The following is a 24,213-nucleotide window of genomic DNA, read 5'->3' as shown; positions in this document are numbered from 1 at the left end:
CTGGGTTTTGATTTAAGTCTGCACTGGTCCTGAATGGCAGTGTTCAATTATAGAATTTTGTTCAAAATATACAGATCTCTCTCAAAAGGCTGTGCTCCTTATGTATATTCCTCATTCTAAAGTGCCTAATCTTCAAACTAGAAGGTGAGGTGAGTGACTATTGGTTGGCCCCTCCCTTCCCTCTTCTCATGTTTTTAATACACCCCCTTCCAGTACAACTTGGCCATAGTCAGTCTGTGTTAGCCAAGCGGCTCCACAGATTTCCTCAGTTAAACTGACAAAACATCTGTACTCTACCAATTTAAAATGCCTTTAGTTTATATTACTTCATTCTACCAAGAAGACATGTTCAAAGACTGTACTAAGAGGACGTTTTTCTTTGTTTGTTTGTTTTTGCTATAAGAACTTCATGGCAAAGTTGTATCTGCCCCTTAAGATCTGGCTCTTTGGGTAATGCTGTTCTCTCATCTACTTTATATGTACGAGGACTCATCCCAAAACCTGTCTTAGGACTATTGTGTCCACTTGCTTAAGCCACCTGCCCTGGGCTTGAGAATTCTGTGAGAAACTGTGGTCCTCTTAACTTGTCTCCCAAGGATTAGAAGGGAGAGTCAACATGGAGGATGTGGCTTGTCTGTTCTTATACTTAGGGATCTACTACTTGGAACTAGAGATGAATTGTAGACACTATTGGCTAACTCTTCTCTTAGCCATTTCAATATCATAAACTAAGTCCCTTGATGTGCCCTAGGTTGTGCTTATCATTGTGAGAAATGACAACAGGTGTGCTGGCCCCTACATCCCTCACAAACCCCTAACACAAGTTGTAGTTTCTATAACTGTGTACACCCAGTTTGAGTAAAACTTCTTATAATTATGTTGGCCATTTGTACTGATCTAGAGAAACCTGATGCAGGAATTAAGATCTGAATATGACCAAATAACAGCGATTCCTCTTTGAGTCCCTTCTGGGTTTGCACCTGGGACAAGCATAGCAGAGGTAGAGAAAGCACTCCTAGAGAGACCAACAGAGTGGACCAAATGCTGGACAATATTCATGTGGTTTGAACTGTTTGAGTTCACAGACAACAGCCAAGGAAGAATTCTTGAGAGATTTTTGGTGCAAAAAAGTGTTTTTATTAAAGTTAAAGCATGGGGACAGGATTTGGGGGCACTGGAATTGTGAGGAGTGACTGATTATATACTGATTATATACTATGGATTTGGGAGAAGTAAAGACAAAGGAATTTCCGAGAGAGCTTTTTCACATGTTAAAGAAGACTTACAGGATCGTGGACACCTTGCTATTGTCAAGCTAAGGTTGTTTTTCCTCTAGCAAAGCATTAACATTGAGACAGTTGGGAGTTCCTAGGGAAACTTCACACTCTGCCTGCCTCAAGTATTTGTCAGTGGGTTGCTGGTTATAAGGAAATTTAATTTTATCTGCATTTCTTTTGCCCTTGTTCTCCACATCAATATCACCTGACAATATGTATCAGGTTCCTATGAATTGTATCCTTTCTGTTAGATTTTCTTAGAAGCTTGTTTTTATAATCATCCACAGAAGTGTTTTCTGAAAATTAATGTTATGCACAGATGCTGGCAAATTACAAGTGCTCAAAACATTTCAGCTTTTATTTTTATTGTCATGACTATCACTATTATCAGTATATAAGAACATTGAGATTATTAGTATCATTTTAGGCCATTGTGTTTGAAGTTGGCCCTTCTGTCCTCTGAGGGACAGTAGGAAGGTGGTGGTGGACAAAACTCTTCTAATAGCCATGAGATGGAGGGAGCCCTAGGAGAGTATTCTCTTGTGGAAAATGACAAATGCTGAGTCACACCTGTGGCTGGGGCTTGAGGAAATGAGAGCCAAGCCTGAGGGTATTAAAAGCCCCTTCTTGCAAGCAAATGGATGTCATTTTCCTTTCCTGCCATTACTGAGTGTAGAAGAGTCTGCCCTGGAGCCCACAGCAGCACTGAGGTGCAGTTACTCTGTGGAATCCCCACAATGTGATGAAATCACTCTCTATTCCTGGTGACAGCTAACTCCAAATTCTTTCACAGCTATGAAAGCTTCCCCTGTAACATTATGTAATTAGTGTCATGTCTCTGCATGTACCTGCATGGGAGGACTTGATTCTGTGTGGTCATAAGCCGTCAGAACTGATAGGAGTCTCATTGTTGTTAACTCTTGTCTCTTAGCCCCAAACCCATCCACCCAGATCTGCTTTGGGATGCTGGGACTTGGACTCTGGCACTCTTCTTTGTCAGCTGGCTCCCTGTTAGTTTCCACCCACAGAGAACAACAGGAAAATACTGGAAAGCTGAAGCAGGGCAAGGGATACTTGCTTCTTCCTGTCTGTTTCTATCTTGTCAGTATCCCTGAGCAATGATTCTTCACCTGGCAGTGGAGTTGATGCTAGGCTCCAGTGTTGGTTGGGTGTTGGGTTTGAGTTTGATTGGGATTTGGGTTTGTGTTTGGTTTGTGCTGAGATTTTTGTGGTGATAGTTGAGTTCGTGGGGTCTGGAGCCGACAGCCATGAAAGAATTCTTGAAGATGTCTTTGGTGCAAAAAGGTGATTTTATTAAAGTACAGGGACAGGACCCATGGGCAGGAATAGCTGCCACTGGGCCTTGAGGAGAGACTGGTCAAATACTATGGAGTTGGGGGAGGTCAAGTCCAGGGGAAGTTTCCAATGAGATTTTCATATGCTAAAGAAAACTCATAGGATATGGGAGGCCTAGCTATCCTCAAGCGAAGGTTGTTTTTCCCTCTGGCAAATCATTAGAATTAAGACAGTAGGGAGTTCCTGGAGAAAAGTTTTACTCTGCCTGCCTCAAGTATTGGTCAATGGGCTGCAGGTTATAAGGACATTTAATTTTTTCTGCCATTTCCTTCTGCCTTTGTTTCCCACATCACTGTGACACTAGTACCAGTTCAAGGCAGCACCGTCCTCAAATATCTGAGACCCCCCCTCCCACCAACCTTTTAAGTTAATGACCCAAGTGTAAGGTCCTCATTCTTCTGCTCCAGTCCCTGGTAATCACTAATTTACATTCCATCTTTGTAGATTTGTATATTATGGACTTCTAATATTAATTGGAATCATACAACATATGGCCATTATGCTTTTCACGTGGTTTTCAAGGTTCACCTATTTGTGTCTGTATCAGTATTTCATTATGGCTGAATAATATTTCATTTGTGAGGTTAAACCACAATATGTCTGTCCATTTTTAATTGTGTTAATTGGTTTTTATTGTTGACTTGTAAGAGACTTTGTATGCTCTAGTTTTAGAACCTTATTATGTATATGATTTGCAGATATTTGTCTCATTCTGTGGGTTATCTTTTCACTTTTTTGATGCTTTTCTTTGAGGTATAAAGTTTTAAATTTTAATGAAGTCCCATTTATCTGTTTTTTCTTTAATCACTTGTTCTTTTTGTGTTATAACTAAGAAAACATTGCATAATGCAAGGTTATGAAGATTTATCCCTATGTTTTCTCCTAGGAGTTTTATAGTTTTAGCTCCTACATTTAGGTTTTTGATACAGCTTTAATTTTTGTGGTGTAATTTTATTTACTTCTTACTGTAGCATTTTATAGATTTGAACTGATTTTTCCTATTTCTCATTATTTCGCTGAAAGAGCACCCTGTTGTCAGTTTCATGATCAGTTTATTTGAGGAATAAAACATTGCCAGGAGAGCAGGGAAAGGTTGCCATGTCTTGTGGTTTTCCTTGGTTTGTTTAGGATTTTGATTCCCCCTCTGATTTCCTCCTTTCTTTTTTATTACCATATCTCTAAGGAGGACCCCCCTTTCCTCCGGTTATCCTCCTTCTTCACAGTACATTTCTGAGGCTGCCACTTCTGGTCCTTCTTGCTTTTAAACCACTTTCCTGTATCCAGTGCTGTTTTCAATAACATCCCTGACCTGTGTTTAATATTTTAGGATTTAGTGGAGCTTTTTTTCCCCTTTATTTCTTATTTATGCCATGTATATGTCTTTCACACCCTCACTTCCTTTCTAAATAGCCTTTTAATTTCCCCTCCACCCGTACTCTGAAGCTAACATCAGTGGCAGCTGTGGGATCTGTAGCCATAACTCTTTTTCTCTTCTTAAATTGATTTGAAATCATGCCATCCTATGTCTTCTATTAATGTTGAAGGAATGGGCCATTGTGATTTTATTCATGCTCTTTCTGATGTTATGTTTTTTTGGGAGTATGTATGGTAAGAGTCACAATAAAGCAGCCATCATTTTCCTAGGGTCAATGAGAACATAGATATACACCTACCTCTACCTCTACCTCTACTTCTATATCTACATATGTATGTATGTGCGTGTGTGTGTGTATATGTGTGTGTGTGTCTAGGTTTGCAACCTTGGGAGTTCCCCAGGTGAAATCTGAAACTGGTCCCCACACATAGAGAGCAAAGAGAGACTGAATAAAGAGGCAGACCAATCCAGATCAATAGGTGGCAGATTTAATAAGCAAGGCAACTTACATTCAGGGCTTATCTTGAGTGCCTGTAAGATTACCTCTCTGTACCCACCTGCCAGAATCTTAAAAGTTTATACAGAGACCTTACTGGGCTCAGTCACATATTCCATCCAGATGGTCTCAACAATACATTACTATCTCAAGGTTATGTCCTTGGAGCAGGAGAGTGGGGAAGATAAGTGGAGGATACATTCCATGGACAAGGAAGGGGATGAGAAGCCTCTGATTGCCCAGGTCTAGCTCATGGATCAACTAGTGGCCACATCCTATTGATGACTTCCTCCAACAGTATGTACATTTATGCTTGTGGTTGTTACCCTGATGTGAACCTTGGGTATTATGTGTAACTGTTTTTCATTGGATATATCTGGGTTTTTATATACTTTTTAGTTGGTAACACTGAAGACTTTGTTACTAACAATTTTTTTTCAGATCATTCTGTCAAAATTGATGGAAACTGTATTACCTACAAAAAATGATGAGTTTTAATTTTCTCAAAAAACAAGTTTCTTGGGGAGCCTGGGTGGCTCAGTTGGTCAAGTGTCTGACTCTTGATTTTGGCTCAGGTCATGATCTCATGGTTCATGGGATGGAGCCTTGCATCCAGCTCTGTGCTGACAGTGTGGAATCTGCTTGGGATTCTTTCTCTCCCTCTCTCTCTCTCTGCCCCATCCCCTGCCCTCTCTGTCTCTCTGTCTCTCTCTCTCAAAATAAATAAATAAACTTAATAAATTGTTAAAACAACACAAAACATGTTTCTTTAATTTCCTAGTTGAGTTTCATTGTATCAAGTTGATATATAAACAATGTTTTAGTAAATAATTTCAAAAAGCTTATTAGAGAAACCTATACTAGTTTCTGATTTTAATAGGAATTATATACTTAAAGAGGAAGAATTTTTCTTCCACATTAATAGACTGCCTTTTTACTTTTGTTATTCCCCTTTTTAAAAAGAGTTAATATTTTTAACTTTTTGACTAGCCTCAAAATTTATGGAGTTTACTATATAATATTTATGCATTAATTTATCGATATAGTGGATTTAATTTGTATATTTTCTAATATTGAACAATTGTTCTTGTCTATAATTGTCCCATATGGGTAGTTGATGATACAGGTTTAGAACCTAGAGAGATTACACTTAGTAGATACATGAAATTACTGACAAAATTTATCATTTTGAAGTCTTAATTTTCACTTACACAAACTGATATTAATACTAGTGTCTGTCTTTTAGGATTATTAAAAATGAATGAGGTAATGAAAATAAAACACTTGACACTCAGTATGTATGTACTCTTCTAATAATATCCATTATTTCATTTTAAAAATATATAACCAAGTTTATTTTTCAAGTTTATTTACACTTTTTTTTACCTGCATTTGTATGTGTGGTTGATCTGTAGTTTTCTTTATTCTGAATTTTTTCTTCTATATTTTCTTTCTTCTCTATTTTCTGACTTTACCATCATGATAATGTTAACTTTCTAAAATGATCTTGAAAGCTTTGCAAATTTATTTAGTATTGCAAAGCAGTTAGTATAACATAAGAAATATGAAAAGCTATTGTGTTTTGGCATCTTACTTGGGAGAAAATCTGTGATGCCTTTTATGTCATTTTCACCACCATTTTGATCTGTCAATTTTCTAAATCTTATTTGTGTCAATTTCATGCTTTCTATTTAGAAAATGATCTCCTGATCGCTTTTTCCATTTATTTATGTATTTGAGTATATTTGACACAAAATATCATTTTTTCCATTCTTTTCCTCTCTAAGTTACATTATCATCACCTTATCCCAGTTCTCTGCATATTTCTTGTTCCCCTACCTTGAGTTTCAGCCAGAGTCTCATTTCCAAACAGAAGCCAGCTTCATATTTTTGGAGCTCCCAGAATACCCAAAGAAATCAATTGCCTTACCTAGCTCACATGCTCTAATAAGAATGACTTTATATTAAGTCAATAGCCACTGTATTACAGTTTGTCCTAAAGCTTACCCTAATAAGAACTGTGGGCAACAGGGTTTCCCTGAGGCCTCAAATCTAGATAGGGCCTTCTTCTTTTTTTTTCCAATTTACCAAAATGGCTTTATTTTATTTATTTTTTTCAAATTTTTATTTAAATTCTGTAGTTAACATATAGTGTAGCATTGGTTTCAGGAGTAGAATTTAGTGATTCATCACTTACATATAACACCCAGTGCTCATCACACCAAAATGCCCTGCTTAATGCCCATCACTCATCTAACCCATCCCCCATCCACCTCTCCTCCATCAATCCTCAGTTTGTTCTCTATAGCTAAGAGTCTCTTATGGTTTGCCACCCTCTCTGTGTTTATCTTATTTTATTTTTCCTTCCCTTCCCATATGTTCATCTGTTTTTTTTTCTTAAAATCACATATGAGTGAAATCATATGGTATCTGTCTTTCTCTGACTGACTTATTTTGCTTAGCATAATACTCTCTAGCTCCATCCATGTTGTTGCAAATGGCAAAATTTCATTCATTTTGATGGTTGAGTAATATTCCATGGTATATATATACCATCTCTTCTTTATCCACTCATCAGTTGATGGACATTTGGGCTCTTTCCATAATTTGGTTATTGTTGATAATGCTGCTATAAACATCGGGGTGCATGTGCCCCTTTAAATCAGTATTTTTGTATCCTTCGAGTAAATGCCTAGTAGTTCAATTGGCTGGGTTGCAGGATAGTGTTATTTTTAACTTTCTGAGGAACCTCCATACTGTTTCCCAGAGTGGCTGCACCAGTTTGCATTCTTAACAACAAGGTAAGAGGGTTCTAGATAGGGCCCTCATAATTCTTTGGGCTTTCTAGTCTCCTGACAGACAGACCCTCTGACCACGGTAAGGGATGAGGGTCATTAAGAGCCCCAAGCACTGAGGTAACCCAGAATGGACCCCTCACCTCATACCAGTGACTATATACTAGAATTGGGTTTAGTAAGCTAAATCTACATATGCTAGAAGTAACAACCACACTACAAATACATTTTTTTACTATTTCCAAATCTTTTCATGTTTTACAAACTTCAAAGATTTTTTCAACATTTTTTTGAGTTCACAGTGCCAGATTAATATTGCTTTATAGCATTTTATTGGCATGTATACTGAAGTTCAAAGAGCTTTAAGTGAGATTCTCAGGTAAATCTTTCAGTCAAGGGCAGAGCCTGAATTTAAACCTGGCTCTTATGACTCTAAGTTAATTTATTTTGCAACTATATCCTACTTGATATTGATGAAATCCCACATCATTTTAAGACATGAGCTTCACCTTCTGACATGTGAATGAAGAGAAGTTCAATGTGGAAGGAAATTACTCAAGGCAGTTACTGGGGCCATACCCTTTTGCAAATCTTATTCTCTCTTTAGGAATTTTGTAATATCTGTGGGGTTTAAATGTGAGTGGTTTTGTTTTGTTTGTATTTTTCTTGTGGCAAAGTAAAGAGATAGTTTTAGAATCTCTGAGATATTCCTTCCAGTGGCTTTGCAAATTGGGAGAAATGGGGGAAATATATTGTGATTGTCCTGTGTGGGAGTGCTGGAGTTTTACAAAAATATTCCCAATGTTTACTTCTGCTTTGATCTTATTATTATTTCCCTAACCCGTCATAAAAAATCCTTATAGGGCTAAATGTCAATAGCCTTTAGGGTTAAGCATCCTTAGTACATGCTCTCTTATCTGTTTTGTCCTGACCCCATAGATAACAGGGTTAAGAGCGGGGGGAACAACCACGTACAGATTGGCCAGAAGAATGTGTATGTAATGAGGGATGTTGTGGCCAAAGCGATGTGTCATGAAGGAGAAGAGGGCTGGTAGGTAGAAAGCTACCATGACACAGACATGGGAGCCACATGTGCCAAGTGCCTTGAGCCTGGCATCCCAGGAAGGTAGATGGAAGACTGCTTGGAGGATTTGAACGTAGGAGAATCCAATCACAGAAAGGTCGATGTATCCCACTGAGAAAGCAATCAAGCCATAGACAACATTGATCCTAATATTGGCACAAGCCAACTTTGCCAAACCCATGTGTTCACAGTAGGTGTGAAGAATAACCCGGACACCACGGAAAGGCAATCTTAGGATGAGAAATATGAATGGAGTCACAAACACCAAAGTCCTGACTATGATGACTATGCTCAGGATAGCTATCACCTTATTGGTGAGGATCATACTATATCTCAGGGGGTTACAGATGGCAATGTATCTATCTATGGCCATGACTGTCAGCACCACAGACTCCAGGCCAGTACATATATGGATAGTATACATCTGTGTGATGCAAGCACCAAACCCAATCTCCCTGAGATTGAACCAGAAAATTCCTAGCATCTTGGGGATGGTGGCTGTAGACAGGCCAAGATCAGTGCAGGCCAACATGGCCAGGAAGTAAAACATGGGTTGGTGGAGGCTGTGTTCAGTCTGGATCACAAACAGGATAGTAATGTTCCCTAGGAGGGCTGTCAGATACACTGCAAAGAAGGGGAAGCCAATCCAGATGTGCACATCTTCTAGTCCTGGAATCCCCACCAGAAGGAAGGAAGAGGGGTGAAAATGTGTATTGTTGGAATGCAGCATATTGGTGGGAGTTGGTTATAGACTCATTTCTTGCAGGAGTTTTCTCGCTTCCAGGGAGACACCCTAACCTCTTTCATAGCATGTTGCCTACTTTCTGGAGAAACAGAAAATCCATTCTTTAATTCCATAATACAGCAGAGGAGGCCTAAAGAGGCAATGTGAGGCACAGTTAAAAAGGCACTCTTACTTCAAAGTATTTGCCTCATCTACATAGAAAACCATGTAAAAAATTTCCAAATACAGCAGTCCTGCATGTTTCTTCCCTTCCATGTGTAAGGAAGAATCTGCATATGCAAATATTTATTATCAGTTTTGTCTGTTAATCATAAACAAGGATGTAAAGCATAAACAAGATGTTGTGTGTGTGTGTGTATGTGTGTGTGTGTGTGTGTGTGTGTGAGTGTGTATATGTGTAGTATCACAGGACTGGGAATGAGATGGATGGTTCAGGGGAATGATACTTGCAAAATAGAGGGACTGTATAGCTGGTGCTTAGATCTGAGCTAAGGAATGGATTAAGAAATTTAGACACATTGGGAGACTATTATGTGATTCAAGCAAAGTAGTACCCCTCCTAGAACTACAAAGTCTTATCATTCAATAGGTTAAATCACATTCTCATTCCTAAACAGTTTAACACTGGTTGTTCCCAGATATTTTGAAGAGCCTTTTGTGATTTTTGATCTTCTTTTCTGCCTTCTTCATGATGCATTGTATTAATGGATAATCCTTCATGCTGCCTGGATAGTGACAATATGTCTATCTTTTTTTACAGTTAGAGCAGTACCAAGGCCAGATACTTGCCTGCATTTGGGAACAGGTTAAGTTATATTAGTGCTTTAGCTAGTTTCCCTTATATAGTGATCAAAGCTAATGTATTGAAGCTGGCATCAGGCTTATTTACTCTAACAGTGGACTCTATCTGGTGTGCCTTGTGGTTGAGTCTGTGTTGTAACTGGCCCTGTGCCATGGATGTAACCTGTAACATGGTGGAGCTGTGGGATTCTTGGATGTGCCCAACCATTAGAAACTGTTCTGTTACAGGGTGTGTTCTGTGGGGTGCTCTGGGGCATGGGTGAAATACCTACAGTGACTGGGCTTGTTGAGTGTGGGCAGTGCTACATCTAAGGCAGTGCCATATGTTTTGCCTTGATGTTCCTTTGAGAGTGCAATGAGTTCTGATATGGTGGTACCAATTTTACAGAAATTCCCATGACGTGGCTTTAACAGAGGCCTCAGAAACTTCTTTGAAGGTACAATGATATCTCATTTAGATTGGGATTTGTTCGTACTGTGTCTAATTTTTAAAAATAATGTACTGTGGAGTTGCTTTCAAAGATGTGCTATAATCCTACTGGAGGGGGGAAAATACGTTATGAGGTGTTCACTCTCTGGATTGTGTTGGTCCAGTCTTTTCCTACTTTTTTAAAAAATGTTTTTATTTTATTTTTGAGAGAGGGAGAGAGAGAGACACACACATGAGTCGGGGAGGGGCAGAGAGAGAGGGAGACAGAATCTGAAGTAGGTTCCAGACTCTCAGCTGTCAGCACACAGCCCAACACAGGGCTCAAACTCATGAACTGCCAGATCATGACCTGAGCCGAAGTTGGACGATTAACCAACTGAGCCACCTAGGTGCCCCCAGTTTTTTCCTTCTAATTGGGTCTGATCCCATGAAAATCAATATCCACACCTTCCACCCCCCCATTACATTTAACTAGATTCACCTTTCTATGCACCCTTTAATATGTCAGAGAATTCTTTTCATTTTCCTTTCTAATAAGAAGAAAAATAACTCAGGTTGCGTTATGATGAAAAAAGTCTAGCTCTACATTATGCACCAAGTATTTGCTCAGTACTTTGCAAGTATTATTATGCATAAAGGTTAAAACAGGTCTGAGATCAGTACCACTATTGTCCCCATTTAAAAAGAGGGTAAATGGAGCTCAGGCAAAAGGATTAAAAAGTATATCCAAATTAATAATTGCTTCTATTAATCATCAAATTGTAAAAATTGGAAATTGAGAGTGACAACACGGATCATGTGGGCTGGTCTGAGAATTCAAAGTTGTAGACACGTGATGCTGCTACTCTGCCCTGCATAGAGATTCTATGTAAATGTCAGCACTGAGGAGAAGAAGGAGAAATATTTCCTGAGACCACCTCTTTCCATTCCACTTGCCACTTCCTGCCATGAATTCCCTATTATTTCTCATGCAATGTACTTATTTCTATTAATGTGTAGTATCTTTTCAGTAACAAATAGTTGAAAACTATGAATAATTTATTCATCCTAATTATTTCTTCTAATTAATTATTAAGCACTGTTGGCTCTGTTTTTGAAATTTATACTATTTATGTTTTTATCTTCATTTTTTTCCTATTTTTCTATTTTTATTTTCGCCAATATACCTTGGCTGACCAACATTGTGAAACTGATCTATTACCAAATTGTCTTACTTGGTTTTTCAGCTTTTGTGTTTCCTCCCATCTACTGCTTCTAGAGGGACCGATGATAAATACCGATATGATAATCACACCCCTACTTGTGGGATATAATTATTACTAGTTTAAAATACTTAATTCCTGGGGCTCCTGGGTGGCTTGGTCGGTTGGGCGTCTGTCTCACTTCGGCTCAGGTCATAATCTTGCCATTCAGAGTTTGAGCACTGCGTCAGGCTCTGTGCTGACAGTTCAGAGCCTGAAACCTGCTTTGGATTCTGTGTCTCCCTATCTCTCTACCACTCCGCTAGTTGTGCTCTGTCTCTCTCTGTCTCTCAAAAATAAATAAACATTAAAAAAACATTTAAAATACTTAATTCGTCCATGGCCATTTTGAAAGATAAAAGAAAAATAGAGGTTATAATAAATCACAATAGTATTAACTAGGAAACTATAGACAACATTTCATTGGCACAAAACTTAAACTTCAGGGCTAAATGATTTAATCTGTCAGTGAAATAGGACAGAATATGGAATACCTAAATTTGGTGGAAATAAGAATTCAATGGGAAAGAATTAGCAAAAGGAACAAAGTTTGTGTTCAAGTTTATTTTATATATTCACCAGTTCCTGTGACTATAAACAAACACAGGTTCTTCTGTGATATGCAGCTTCCAACTTGATGGCTGTTATTTCTAACCTTAAGATCATGTGTTTGTTACAGGAATTACTTTTTCTAAAATGTTAGCTCTGAAGAGTTATATTGTTCACTTGAAGTTTTAAACTTCTTGTATGTATTCACTAACATTGTCACAATTAACCAATTGTCTCACAATGACTTAAATGCTCTTGTCATAATTAAGCTGAACAACTGAAAAATTGTGTAGATTCTCCTGTGAGTGAAAAAAATCATTTCCAGACTCAAAGTGTAAGTTAGCTTCTCCTTTTTAGTGAATGTGCCAATAAAAGAAAAATTTTATTTTTATCAGATTCATTATCATAAGCAAATGAAATCTCCATTCTCTGAGCTATGAGCCAAATCTGGCCCACCATCTGCATTTGTAAATAGAGATATTTTGGAACACAAACATTCTTGTTAATTTGTATGTTTTCTATGGCTGTTTCCACCTTACAGTGGCAGAGTTGAGCAGTTATGCTCAAGAACTGGCCAGCAAAGCTAAAAATATGTATTCTTTCTCCCTTTATGGAGAAAGTTTGCCAACTCTGGCATACAGGAATAAAACCAGCAATAGTGCCTTATGTGAAAAAAAGTCAATACTTTATAAAATGGCACCAAAGACTCTTAAACACTAATTATGACCCACCTATATAGTCTTACCTCTACACTTCGGTTAAATTGAACTTCATACTTTCTGAATACTTTCTTCTTCATGTCTTCTTATTTCTTCCAATGAGGAAATCTTCTCTACAAGCTCCAATCAACAAAATAGTTCTTGACCCAGATTTAATGATATACCATTCACAGTGCCTTCCCTAATTGACTTATTTCAGGATTACTTATGCTTTTTGTTATTTTTTTTCCAGAAGTCTATTTCTCTGTTATGTTAGTTATCACTGGTCCTCAAAATGTGTCCCTAGTCCAGGAGTATCAGCATCATGTGGTAATTTTTTATAAATGAAAATTCTTAGACAATATTCCAAATCCACTAAACCGGTAACTCGGGGGTGAGGTCCAATAATCTGCTAATAAACCCAGCAGGTGATTCTGATGCTCATTCCAGCTTGAGAAACTGGTAGACATCTAACACTAGGGTATAATTTCCTTGGCATCCAAGCCAGTGTCAGATTTATCTCCATGATATCAGGATACTTTATACAGTGACAGGCTGTGGTCATTAATTAGTGGCAAGCAATAATTAACAAATGAAAAGAGAGTAGAAATAACAATCTTTCCTGTTATATACAGTGTCTTAGATTAAATTCCATAGGAACAGAACTGGGATATAGAATGGTGTGCAGAAGGAAATTTGAGTTTTCTGGGAAAACATACTGGTGAAAAAGTCAATAAGGTAGGATCTGTTCAAAGGAGAAACCGACCTTTTGTGAGGTTGCATCTGACACCTCCCATGATAAAATGGGAAGCTTTGGAGCTGGAATAGCCCTTCTAAATTATCCCACAATGAGGCAAGGAAGCCAGTTATTTGTATTCCCGTGGTATCTAGTCATTGACCATGGGCCACCCTGTGTGATGGGGCACAACTTTGGATGAGGTAGTTCCTTCCAGGGCGGAGTGCAGATGTGAGCTCTCAGAATCTGATATCCCCAGCAGCCGAGGGATAGATGGGTAGGTCCTAAAAAACAGATTTGGGAGAGATACCATAGTACATGCTACATATGGCATTGTGTCTCTGTTCTCCCTTGGCCTTATCTTATCCTTTAGTCTTGGGAAACATTCTTTCCTTACTTATTTTTCTTCATTTAAACCTCACATCTCACTCTGTCTTCTTTCTCTACTTGCAAATATTCTCTGTAACTCTATGGTTGGGGCAAAACATTAATTTGCTATGCTCTGTGGCTTTGAATAAAATTCATGTTTATTCCTAGTTCAATAAAACAACCTTTCTGAGATGCATCAGACATAATCCCCGCTTCCAATGCAGGCACATGTGCGCGCACACACACACACACACACACACACTTTAGTGTACTACAGAAAAGCTTATAGATCTCAGTTCACTCTAAGTAACTGTCACTTGAGAATACATGCTCTGATTTTGTTTTTTTTCTGGGCTTGAGACTGAATCTCACACAGTCATTATAACTCCAGCTTTCCTGTTACCTGGAGACTAGAAATAACTAAAGATAACTGGCTGTGGCATGCCTACAACCAGGGAACGGTAAATTCGTCATCTATTAATGTCCTCATCTCCATGAAATCTTCTTCAAGAAATCTCTCTTGGCTTTTAAAACACTTCTTTGTGTTTTTCATCTAACTCTCAGAATACTTTTTGAAATGTTCTTACTCTTGTCTTCCTTTATCTTTCTTTTAAGTAGTGTTCTGTCCTTGTCTGCAGTCTCTACTCACCCAGGTGCCTCCTAAGAATGATTCCATTCACTTTCCTAACTGTAAGCACTACATTTTTTCTCTGGTGCTTCTCAAAATACGTTTCTAGAATATTTCTTTCACAGTTCACTATACATCTCCAAATACTTTTACAGAATGTCTGCCTCGATTATAACTAAGGCACATCTTATCCACCAAGTTCTGTAGTAGGTTGGTCATCTTTACTCTGAAACCATTTCTCCATTTTCCTCAATTTTAGTTGATGGTGTTATATACACAGTATCCCAGGCAAGAAACCTTGGAGACATCATCTATACTTTTCTCTTCTCTATATTCCTTCATGCTTCACATCCAAACAGGCATTAAATCCTGGAAATTCTCCATTTAAACACAGTTAACTGTAATTTGGCAACCACTAGGTGCCTGGTCTTAGTGTTTAAAGTACTGTGTGGGCAAATTCAATCAAATCCAGGCCCTCTTCTCAGGATCATTTAGTCTAGTGAGAGAGACCAACCTTAACCAAATACATTTAAATAGTGTAAAGTAACAACTGGGCTACAAAGAAGAGTCACTGTATACTAAAGCTCATTTAACCTGACCAGAGTTCATGGGGAATGCTTTCCTGAAGAAGTGTTAACTAAATTGATAGCTGAAAGATAAGAGTCCAGTAACAGTAAGTGGAAGAGAGGAATGAGTGGAGAAGAATGCTTCTAGTTAATGGGAACAGGAAATGCAAAAACTGAGGGATGGGATTGTGTAGGTACTTATGGTTAATTTTAAGGAATTTTCTCTTCATACTAGAAGCGATGAGAAGACACTGTAAGATTATAAGGTACAGTGTAACATGATGCAATTTACATTTCAAAAAAATCACTCTGGTTCACTGTCAAAATGTATTCAGGGCAAGAAGTGCATTTGTAATCAGATCAGTTAGAAACTTATCACAAACATCCAGGTTGGAGATGATGTTATCCTGTACCATGCTATTAGTGATGGAGAAGGATTGCAGTAGGCCAACTTTATAACAATTTAATAGGGTTAGTCTTCAGAAATAGCTGTCAAATTTAACTTTTCTTCCTGTTTACAATAATTGAGTAAATTAAGACTTCCATAATATTTTATCTTAACTTTTTCTATAATTTATCCCTCTTCACCAATGGCCCTCAATGTTTTTTTCTTTTGAAAAACATATATCTAATCGATATAATCCTGTTAAAAAATGTGATTGAGAAGCAGTGATTCACATCCTAAGAGAAAGGAGCAAGGGACTCTGTGCAGAACCAGGGGAGAGGGATTGAGGGCTCATAAACAGTTTGAGATATCCTCTGCTCACTTCTCATGGTGGAACTTAGGGTGAGCAGGGGAGTGGAGGTTATTTCACTTGGTTGGGTTTGTTATATTATTCTTGCAATAAAAGATTAAGCTCATGTATCAAGGCTCTAAAATCTTATAGATTGTTACATGTTCTAATAATTTCTCCCAATAACTTTTTCACCTTCTGTACTTATTATCGTCTGCAAACTTACCACTACTACCACCCTCTGCCTTAATCTATTATAGAAGTTCTCAGTTATGAATCTTTTAATTCATTTGATGAATATTTATAGAGTGCTTACTATTTGCCAAGTATTATTCCAAAGGTAGGCATGCAGCAGGGATGCATTTGAAGTCTCCAATTTCAATGATCTTAAATTCGACTAATTCCAGTATTTTGCTTTCTACTGTCATAGTTATCCTTCCATTATTTACCAGTCTTTATAGGGAAACTTCCCAAAAGGTGCTTTGGTATTCTAAATATACTATAGGTTCGCAATGTCCTCAGTCAATAAGATTTTCATAACTGGCAAAAATTATTGTCTGTTTAGATCATTGCCTCTATTGTAACCATTATGATTACTTACATAGTCATCTTCCCCATTTACTGATTTTTTTCTGTGTAATAAGCACTTCCATGTATATTTCCTAAGTTTATATTCACATAACTCTCTGGGGCTCTCTCTTCTTCTCCTTTTCTGAACCTCTCTCTTTCCTTTCAGACATTCAAATTTCTGGTAAACTATTGGACTTCTACTAGACTGGCTTCCATTCTTTGCAGCAGAATTGAATAACCTCTGTAGCAGGTTCCCAGGCTTTCCATATTTCAACCTATCTGTTACCCTTTCTTAGATATGCTGTAGCCTTCTCTCACTAGGATAGCTGTGCCCAGTGTAAGAGATTCGCTTCCGAGATGACAATATAGAAGGATGCAGGGAAGGAAAGATTTCATTTGGGACAGCTAATGAGAGTTACCATTGATATTTTCCTTCATGTTTGAATATGACATTCTTTGTTATATGTTTGTATATACATATAGGGATCCTGGGTTTGTTGATACCAGTTTATTATTTAGCACTGTGAGTGTTTTGCAGTGTCATTCTGTGGGAATGACTGATGTGTAGCTAAGAATCCATGTTGTTCTCACCACAACTTCTCTCTCTTGCTGCACCACTTGGAGATGGCCCCAGCTACAAAGACTCTGGCTGAGCCAGCAGACCTCCCTCATCACACGAACACTTTTGTTACTGCCATTGTGAACCCTCTTCCAGCATATACAGGAGCTGACTCACCTACCTCTGCCCAGCATCTGAGAAGTCATTGCAGTCTGGATGTCACAGACTGCAAGCTGCGTGTGACTGAGTCTCAATAGCCAGGGCCAAGGAGTTATATAAGAGCCTAGTCCCCTGAGAAGGGCCTCTCACAATGGGCCATGTCCCTGGGCCTGGAGTATGGGATGGAAAATTTCCATATCCTTGAGGTAGAGCTCTATGTTTCCTGGTCAGAAATACCTTCTAGTTACAGATGATAAGCAATCTGCATCCTCCATCAAATACTGTTCTCAAACAGGTCCCGGCTCACTAGCCAGTCAGAGGCTTAATGCCTCCTACCTACATTTTAAATTTCACTGTGGTACTGAAATTATGTGGGAATACCTAGGAACACAAACATAGAACATGGGTGGCAATTACATGATTATTTCATTCCTTCTTTTTTTTTTTTTTAATTTTAACCCTTAAGGTAAACATACCATATTTGATTTCAAAGTGTATTAGGCCACATGATTTTTTTTTAAATCAGCATTATTTTGCATAACTCTTGGTCTTGTTAAAAGCATAAAAGGAAATTTAAATCTCTGCTAAGGGAACCCTGAGAACAATAAGAGAGAGTATCAGCAAATCAAATTCAACAGTATATTAAAAGAATTATTCACCATGATCAAGTGGAATTTATTCCTGGGCTTCGGGGATGAGTCAATATTCACAAACCAATCAAAGTGATACACCACATTAATAAAAGAAAGGATAAGTACCATATGGTCTTGTAAATAGATGCGAAAAAAGCATTTGATGAAATATAGCATCCATTCTTGATAAAAACCCTCAACAAAGTAGGGGTAGATGGAACATACCTCAACATTGTAAAGGCCATATATGAAAGACTCACAGCTAATGCCATCCTCAATGAGGAAAAACTAAGAGCCTTTACTATATGGCCAGGAACAAGACAGGGATGTCCACTCTCACCATTCCTATTTAGCATAGAAGTCTTAGCCTCAACAATCAGACAACAAAAAGAAATAAAAGGCATTCAGATGGCTAACAGACATATGAAAAGATGCTCAAAATCACTCATCATCAGGAAAATACAAATCAAAACCACAATGAGACACCACCTCACACCTGTCAGAATGGCTAACAGTAACAACTCAGGAAACAAGATGTTGGCAAGGATATGGAGAAAGGGGAACACTTTTGCACTGTTGGTGGGAATGCAAACTGGGGCAGCCACTCTGTAAAACAGTATGAAGTTTCCTCAGAAAGTTAAAAATAGAACTACCCTAGGACCCAGCAATTACACTATTAGGTATTTATCCAAAAGATATAAAAGTGCTGATTTGAAGGGGCACATGCACCCTGTTGTTTATAGCACCACTATCAACAGTAGCCAAATTATGGAAAGAGCCCAAATGTCTATCAACTGATAAATGGATAAAGAAGATGTGGTATATACACACACACACATCAATCACAGTATTCTATTCTGTATATACACACACAATGGAATATTACTCAGTGATCAAAAGAATGAAATCTTGCTATTTGCAACGATGTGAATGGAGCTAGATGTATTATGTGAAATAAGTCAGAAAAAGAAAAATACCTTATGATTTCACTCATATATGGAATTTAAGAAACAAAACAGATGAACATAGGGTAGGGGGGAAAAAGAGAGGGGAAACAAACCATGAGAGACTCTTAATGATGGAGGACAAACTGAGGGTTGATGGAGGGAGGTGGGTGGGGGTGTCTAGATGGGTGATGTGACGGGTATTTGGGAGGACACTTGTTATGATGAACACCGGGTGTTGTATGTAAATGATGAATCACTGAATTCTATTTCTGAAACCAGTAGTGCACTGTATATGCACTATATTTTAAATAAAAATTTGAAAAGAAGTAGAAAGAGACAATATCTGATAACACACATATAATCCTGAAAAACGAATATAGAGTAGTAATTGAAAGGGAAATATATATGAATGCAGGCTTTGAAGATTTTGTTCAGAATTTTCCTCCAGCTTTTCATTTATGTGGGCCAATGTGCTGGATATCTTCTCTTTGCTGCTCCAGGAGCACTCCATATTCTGTATCCTAGAGTACTCACAAGTATGCACCGCATCCATATCCTCCCTTGTCCTTTGGCATCTGGTTGGGTTCAAAAAATAGAAAGTGCCATCAGAGGACAGGACAGAAGTAAAGTCAGGATATTCTGGTTTCAACCTGCTCTCTCCTTGCAGGTGACATGAAGGTCATCATGGGTTGGGTGAGTCCTTCAAAACAAATCTCAGCTCCTATCAGGCAGCCTTTTTCATAATGCTCTCTGAGTCTCTGAGTTCCAAGAACAACTTCTTGTCTTCAGGCCAAGAAGTTGTACATATCCTCACCTGCACTATCCTTATCATTCCTTGTGCCAATAGTTTGTTGTAATATAAGGGGCCCGGCTTGTGTTTGCCAACCGCTTTTTCCAAAACTCTGATTAATATAGCCAACAGGCAGCCCTATCTTCTCCTGAAGATTTCTCTATTTAAACTTAATTTTATTTTATATAATATACCATACGTAATATATGATATTTCATATTACATATGCTAAATATAATTTTACTGGTCTTATTTTACTTTTAACATAAGCAATTTTTCATTTGAACACCAATTTCTAAAAGACTTTTGAACTACACTGAAATATTTCTCAAAGTAGTTTATTTTGTAGTTCTTGGAAAAGACTAACACATTTCACAAAAGATTGAAAAAATGGTTTCTGCTAACATATGAACAACATTATTTGCCATGGGAAAAATGGAAATTGAAGCTATAATGATATACTGATTTTCGCTCACTGGAGTAGCTAAAATTCAAAAGACCAAAAAGACCAAATGGTGAGAATGTAGTGCTTGGAACCCTCATATTTGTTGGTACAGGTGTAAAAATCATGAAACCACTTGGGAAAACTGTTGGAAATTTTCTTAAAACTTGGCTTGTGGAAAATGGAAGGGTCTGCAGGCATCTGGAATTTTTACAAGGTTTTTTTGTTTGTTTGATTGGTTGAGCTTTTTTGTGTTTTTTTGTGTTTTTGGTTTTGTTTTGTTTTGTTTTGAAGCAGGATAATATCAAGGCTCTGACTAAATTATCATGATCTATGGATCGAAAAACCACTTAGTAGGTCAATTTTGAAACAGATTTGAGAAGATATTGTATCTGGTTTAAATTTCATGAACGTTTACTTCTTTATGTGAGATTGAGTTATGTCTGCTTCTAAGGTCTTGGTGGATAACAGTATTGAAGATAAACAGTACTGATATTCAATGAGCTAGACTGGCTTCTATATTCTGTAAACTACTGGGTGTTGCATAAAGGATTCCCAAGAAGAAGGAGTGACTGGGAGGGCAGAGGAGGTTTATAGAAAACAGCTTTGTCTTGAAACATTTAATCTGATAAAATATCATTAAACATGGAAGTTATTGTATTTTTTCATCATTTCCTCAATTATTTTTATTTTTTGTATATTTTTCTCTTCTTATGTCATATTTAATATTAAGCCTATGTGGAAATGCATTTAATAATCACAGACACTAGTAAATTTATGCCACATTTAACACAAACATAAGCATGTGTACATTCATACACATACATATAGTTTCATCCACAAACCAATAGTCAAGCTGCATACAGATTATTCCCAAGACATTGGGATCATGCTCCAGGTCCAGCGCATTATTATTTTGACACCCATCACAAGAGTGCAAAAGGAAGTTAGAAATTGGGCAAACCAAGAGTAGATATAAAAATGTGTGCAGGACTTGCCCTACACTGTGTGCAGTGCCTGGACAAATATTTTTGTAAGTCTCCTGAATATATTAACAATTTGACTATAAATTTATTATAAAATTCATGTACATATGTGATATATAATAATTTATTGATGAAGATTTAGGATAATGGGTAGAAAATATATATATTCTTGGTTGTTCAATCACTGCACATGGAGATCCTTTATAGTTTCCAGATAATTTCTTCTTTCTATTCCATTACATTAACTTTCTATTCATGTTTTTTAAACTGTCAAACAGACCAATTCTGACCATTTAATTTCTCCTGCCACAAAGGTAAGGTACTAACACTGTTATTACTTACAATGCCATGGCTCTTCAAAACAATATAGATTGTCTTGCTTCTGGCATTTCCAATTCTAATTATTTAATACTAATTGCACCATTACTTAAGATGCTGCATCACTCACTGTACTACTTATGAATAGCAGCTTCTAATGATCTCTCAAAGGTTTGTCTTGTCCTTGATTGGTGATGACCATAAATGTCAGGCTTAACCAGATCATTCAGGAAAATGTGCATGATGGTTTTTTTCTGTTCATGTTAAATTTATTTTTTTGAATTTTATAACATTAATTTAGAAAAACACATCTTTTAGCCACCTGAAATATTTAGTCCCTAATCACTATATATCTAGAAAGTGATCTTTTTCAGTTCTGATTGCATTGCTCCCTTTTACTCAGTGTCACCAGCTTGGAGTATAGGTGAGGCACGTGGGTAGAGTGAGAACCTTCCCATTCATACAAGGAATGCCCCTACCTCATCTGACATTACTTAACATTGGCTCAAGAAAGCATGCTATCATATCAATTGGAGATAAAATAGGACATAGACTGAAAGTAGCTAATGACATTGCAGAACAGTGTTCTCAAAAGACTCTGGAGTGGTAAATGCAACCATTTCTGGAGGAACACCTGGTGGGTAGTGTGGAGCCTATGGAAGGGTTGGGATAATCATTCTGGGTACCAATGCTATGGTAGAGGAGGCAGTGAGATAGAGGATATATGCTGCTCCCACTGCCACCCTTGGGTGTTGTAGCTAGGAGGCAGCACTAAGTTTGAACATAGATGGGTGGGAGTCAGTGAACAGCTGTAACACATAACTCAAGCCCAAGGTTCAGAAGAGGACCAATGGTTAAATCAGAGCCCTGAACTCCTCCTGTGTCTGCAGTAAGTGATGAGTGAGAGTCACCTCCAATCAGCATGTCAGCACTATTGTGATGGCTCCATCTTCTGGAATTCCATGAAAGAGAAACTTCGCTGTCCAGAAAATCTTATCTGCTCACCAAGCCGCTCTACTGAACCCAGGTCCTAGCCATGAGATCTCAGGACAACCCCATAGATACGAGTCACAAAGCTTCTTCAGTCAAATGGCTGATTTTCCAAGCTGGTGGGTACAGGAAAAAGAGTCACAGAGTTCTCTAAAGAGGAGAATTGAGGACTGGGCTGATGTGCTCAGCCGGATCTAGGCTCAGGGCACCCTGTCAGACAGCAGTGCCATCCCCAACCAGTCCCATGTACAGAAACAAACTTAGAAAATTTTGAGGAAGCTATTCCAAAGCACAGAGGTACCCTGGGAAGGGAGCCTAGGACAGGGACTGAACCAGGTCTAAGCAGTTTGCTCATGGTCCATCTCAGGACCAGCATTACAATGAATCCCATTCCACATTATGTACACTATTACTTTTACATTGAATTTTACCAATATCATATATAGATTTAACCAGCGGTCTGTATACATGCCATAGACTGCTTCATATCATTGACTGCAGAATAAACCCTGTCTTTAGTATGTTTATACGTGGTATAGATATGGATGACCAGGGAGTTGGCCAATCTTTACCACTCACCACTAATGGACCACACTGGTGAGGACTGTACCAGTTTCACTCTGTTACTCTTCTGCTTGTTCCTGTACTTAGGCTTTATGTACTCTCCTTTCTGTCATCACCAACACCAATCCTATGATACTCGCTCTCTCTCCCACTTTCCTAGATATCTCCATATGGGACCAATGGTTGAGCCTCATGTACATACATAAAATATTTCAACCTAAATGTTTTACAAGAGCTAAGAGTTTGCGGATTTATATGATTTGTATGAGTGATCTATATGATTTATATGAGTTATCTACTCTTGTTATAATCAAAATGCTGCTAAATATGCATACATTTTATGCACACAAGTTCCTGCCTTTATTTGGACCTTGGTTTTCTTACTTGTAAATAAAGGAGAAATATAAAATAAATGGGAAAGATCAGGTGAATTTTAATGTCTTCCCAACTTCAAAATATTTTGTCCATTAGATTTTAGGACTAAGAGACAGAGGCTGAAAAAAACAAACAAGCAAACTTATTCATGCTCACAGGAGTAAGGGTATTTCACAAGGTGCTATAGGACCCAAGAATTTTGCTTTGCCAGCATCAAACTTCAGACCAAGAGCTGCTCAGATTCACCTAAATTGCCCAGATTTACAGAAATTGCAACAGGTATTGTTGCTTTGCTTGTACTCTTACCTATATCTATCCTCATTTTCTGATATTCCACTCTGGTGTGCTTTTGAGTATTTTGCTTACCATCATGCAAAACAAGAATGTGGTTCTGAAACAGAAGATATGATGAAGATTTCTGATTTTTTTTAAAAAGAGCCCTAGTCAGTCACAAATTAAAGTTCAGTGATCCTTTCATCTAGTTTATAGCAAACTACATTCTCCACCTATAACTGGAGTTTGGAAAATGGTACTACGTACTGGAAATCTGCATTATTAATAAATTATGCTGAGATTATTCTGAATTCGCTATCAAGACTGATTTTGTGCTTAAACCATAGGAGGATGCTGATTTCCTTTTCCAAATTTTCTTCTGGAATCTTGTATATATGAAGGTAAATGGTGTAACAAAGAAGGAAAATTTTAGGTAGAATTCAGTTAGAACTAGACATAGAACACATACAATTATTCACATCTAAAATGACTTTGCTGTAAGTGAGGAAATAATGTCATATATCTTTAATATCTAAACTGTATTCTCCCATATTCTTCAATTCACAGATACTTGGTTTATTGGAGGAACAGTGAAGAAGAGATAGAGAGAGAGAGAGATAAAAAGAGAAGAAGAGAAGGGAGGAGGGAGAGGGGGGAGGAAAAAGAGGGAGAGAAGGAGGAAGAGAGGGAAATGGGAAGAATTAGATTAGAAAGAAGAAAGGGAACAA

The 24,213-nt window shown here is 37.8% G+C and overlaps 1 protein-coding gene across 1 annotated transcript; it reads right to left on the bottom strand.

Annotated features, from left to right (window-relative positions):
* Window positions 1–8,171: 8,171 nt before the first annotated feature.
* LOC122200359 (olfactory receptor 52E5) lies at window positions 8,172–9,113 on the bottom strand. The gene has a single exon (XM_042905913.1). The coding sequence runs from the start codon at window positions 9,111–9,113 to the stop codon at window positions 8,172–8,174; it is 942 nt and encodes a 313-aa protein (XP_042761847.1).
* Window positions 9,114–24,213: the final 15,100 nt, after the last annotated feature.

This window comes from Panthera leo, chromosome D1, assembly GCF_018350215.1.
Source record: "Panthera leo isolate Ple1 chromosome D1, P.leo_Ple1_pat1.1, whole genome shotgun sequence".
NCBI lineage: Eukaryota > Metazoa > Chordata > Mammalia > Carnivora > Felidae > Panthera > Panthera leo.
This window is presented reverse-complemented; position numbering and strand designations above follow the sequence as displayed.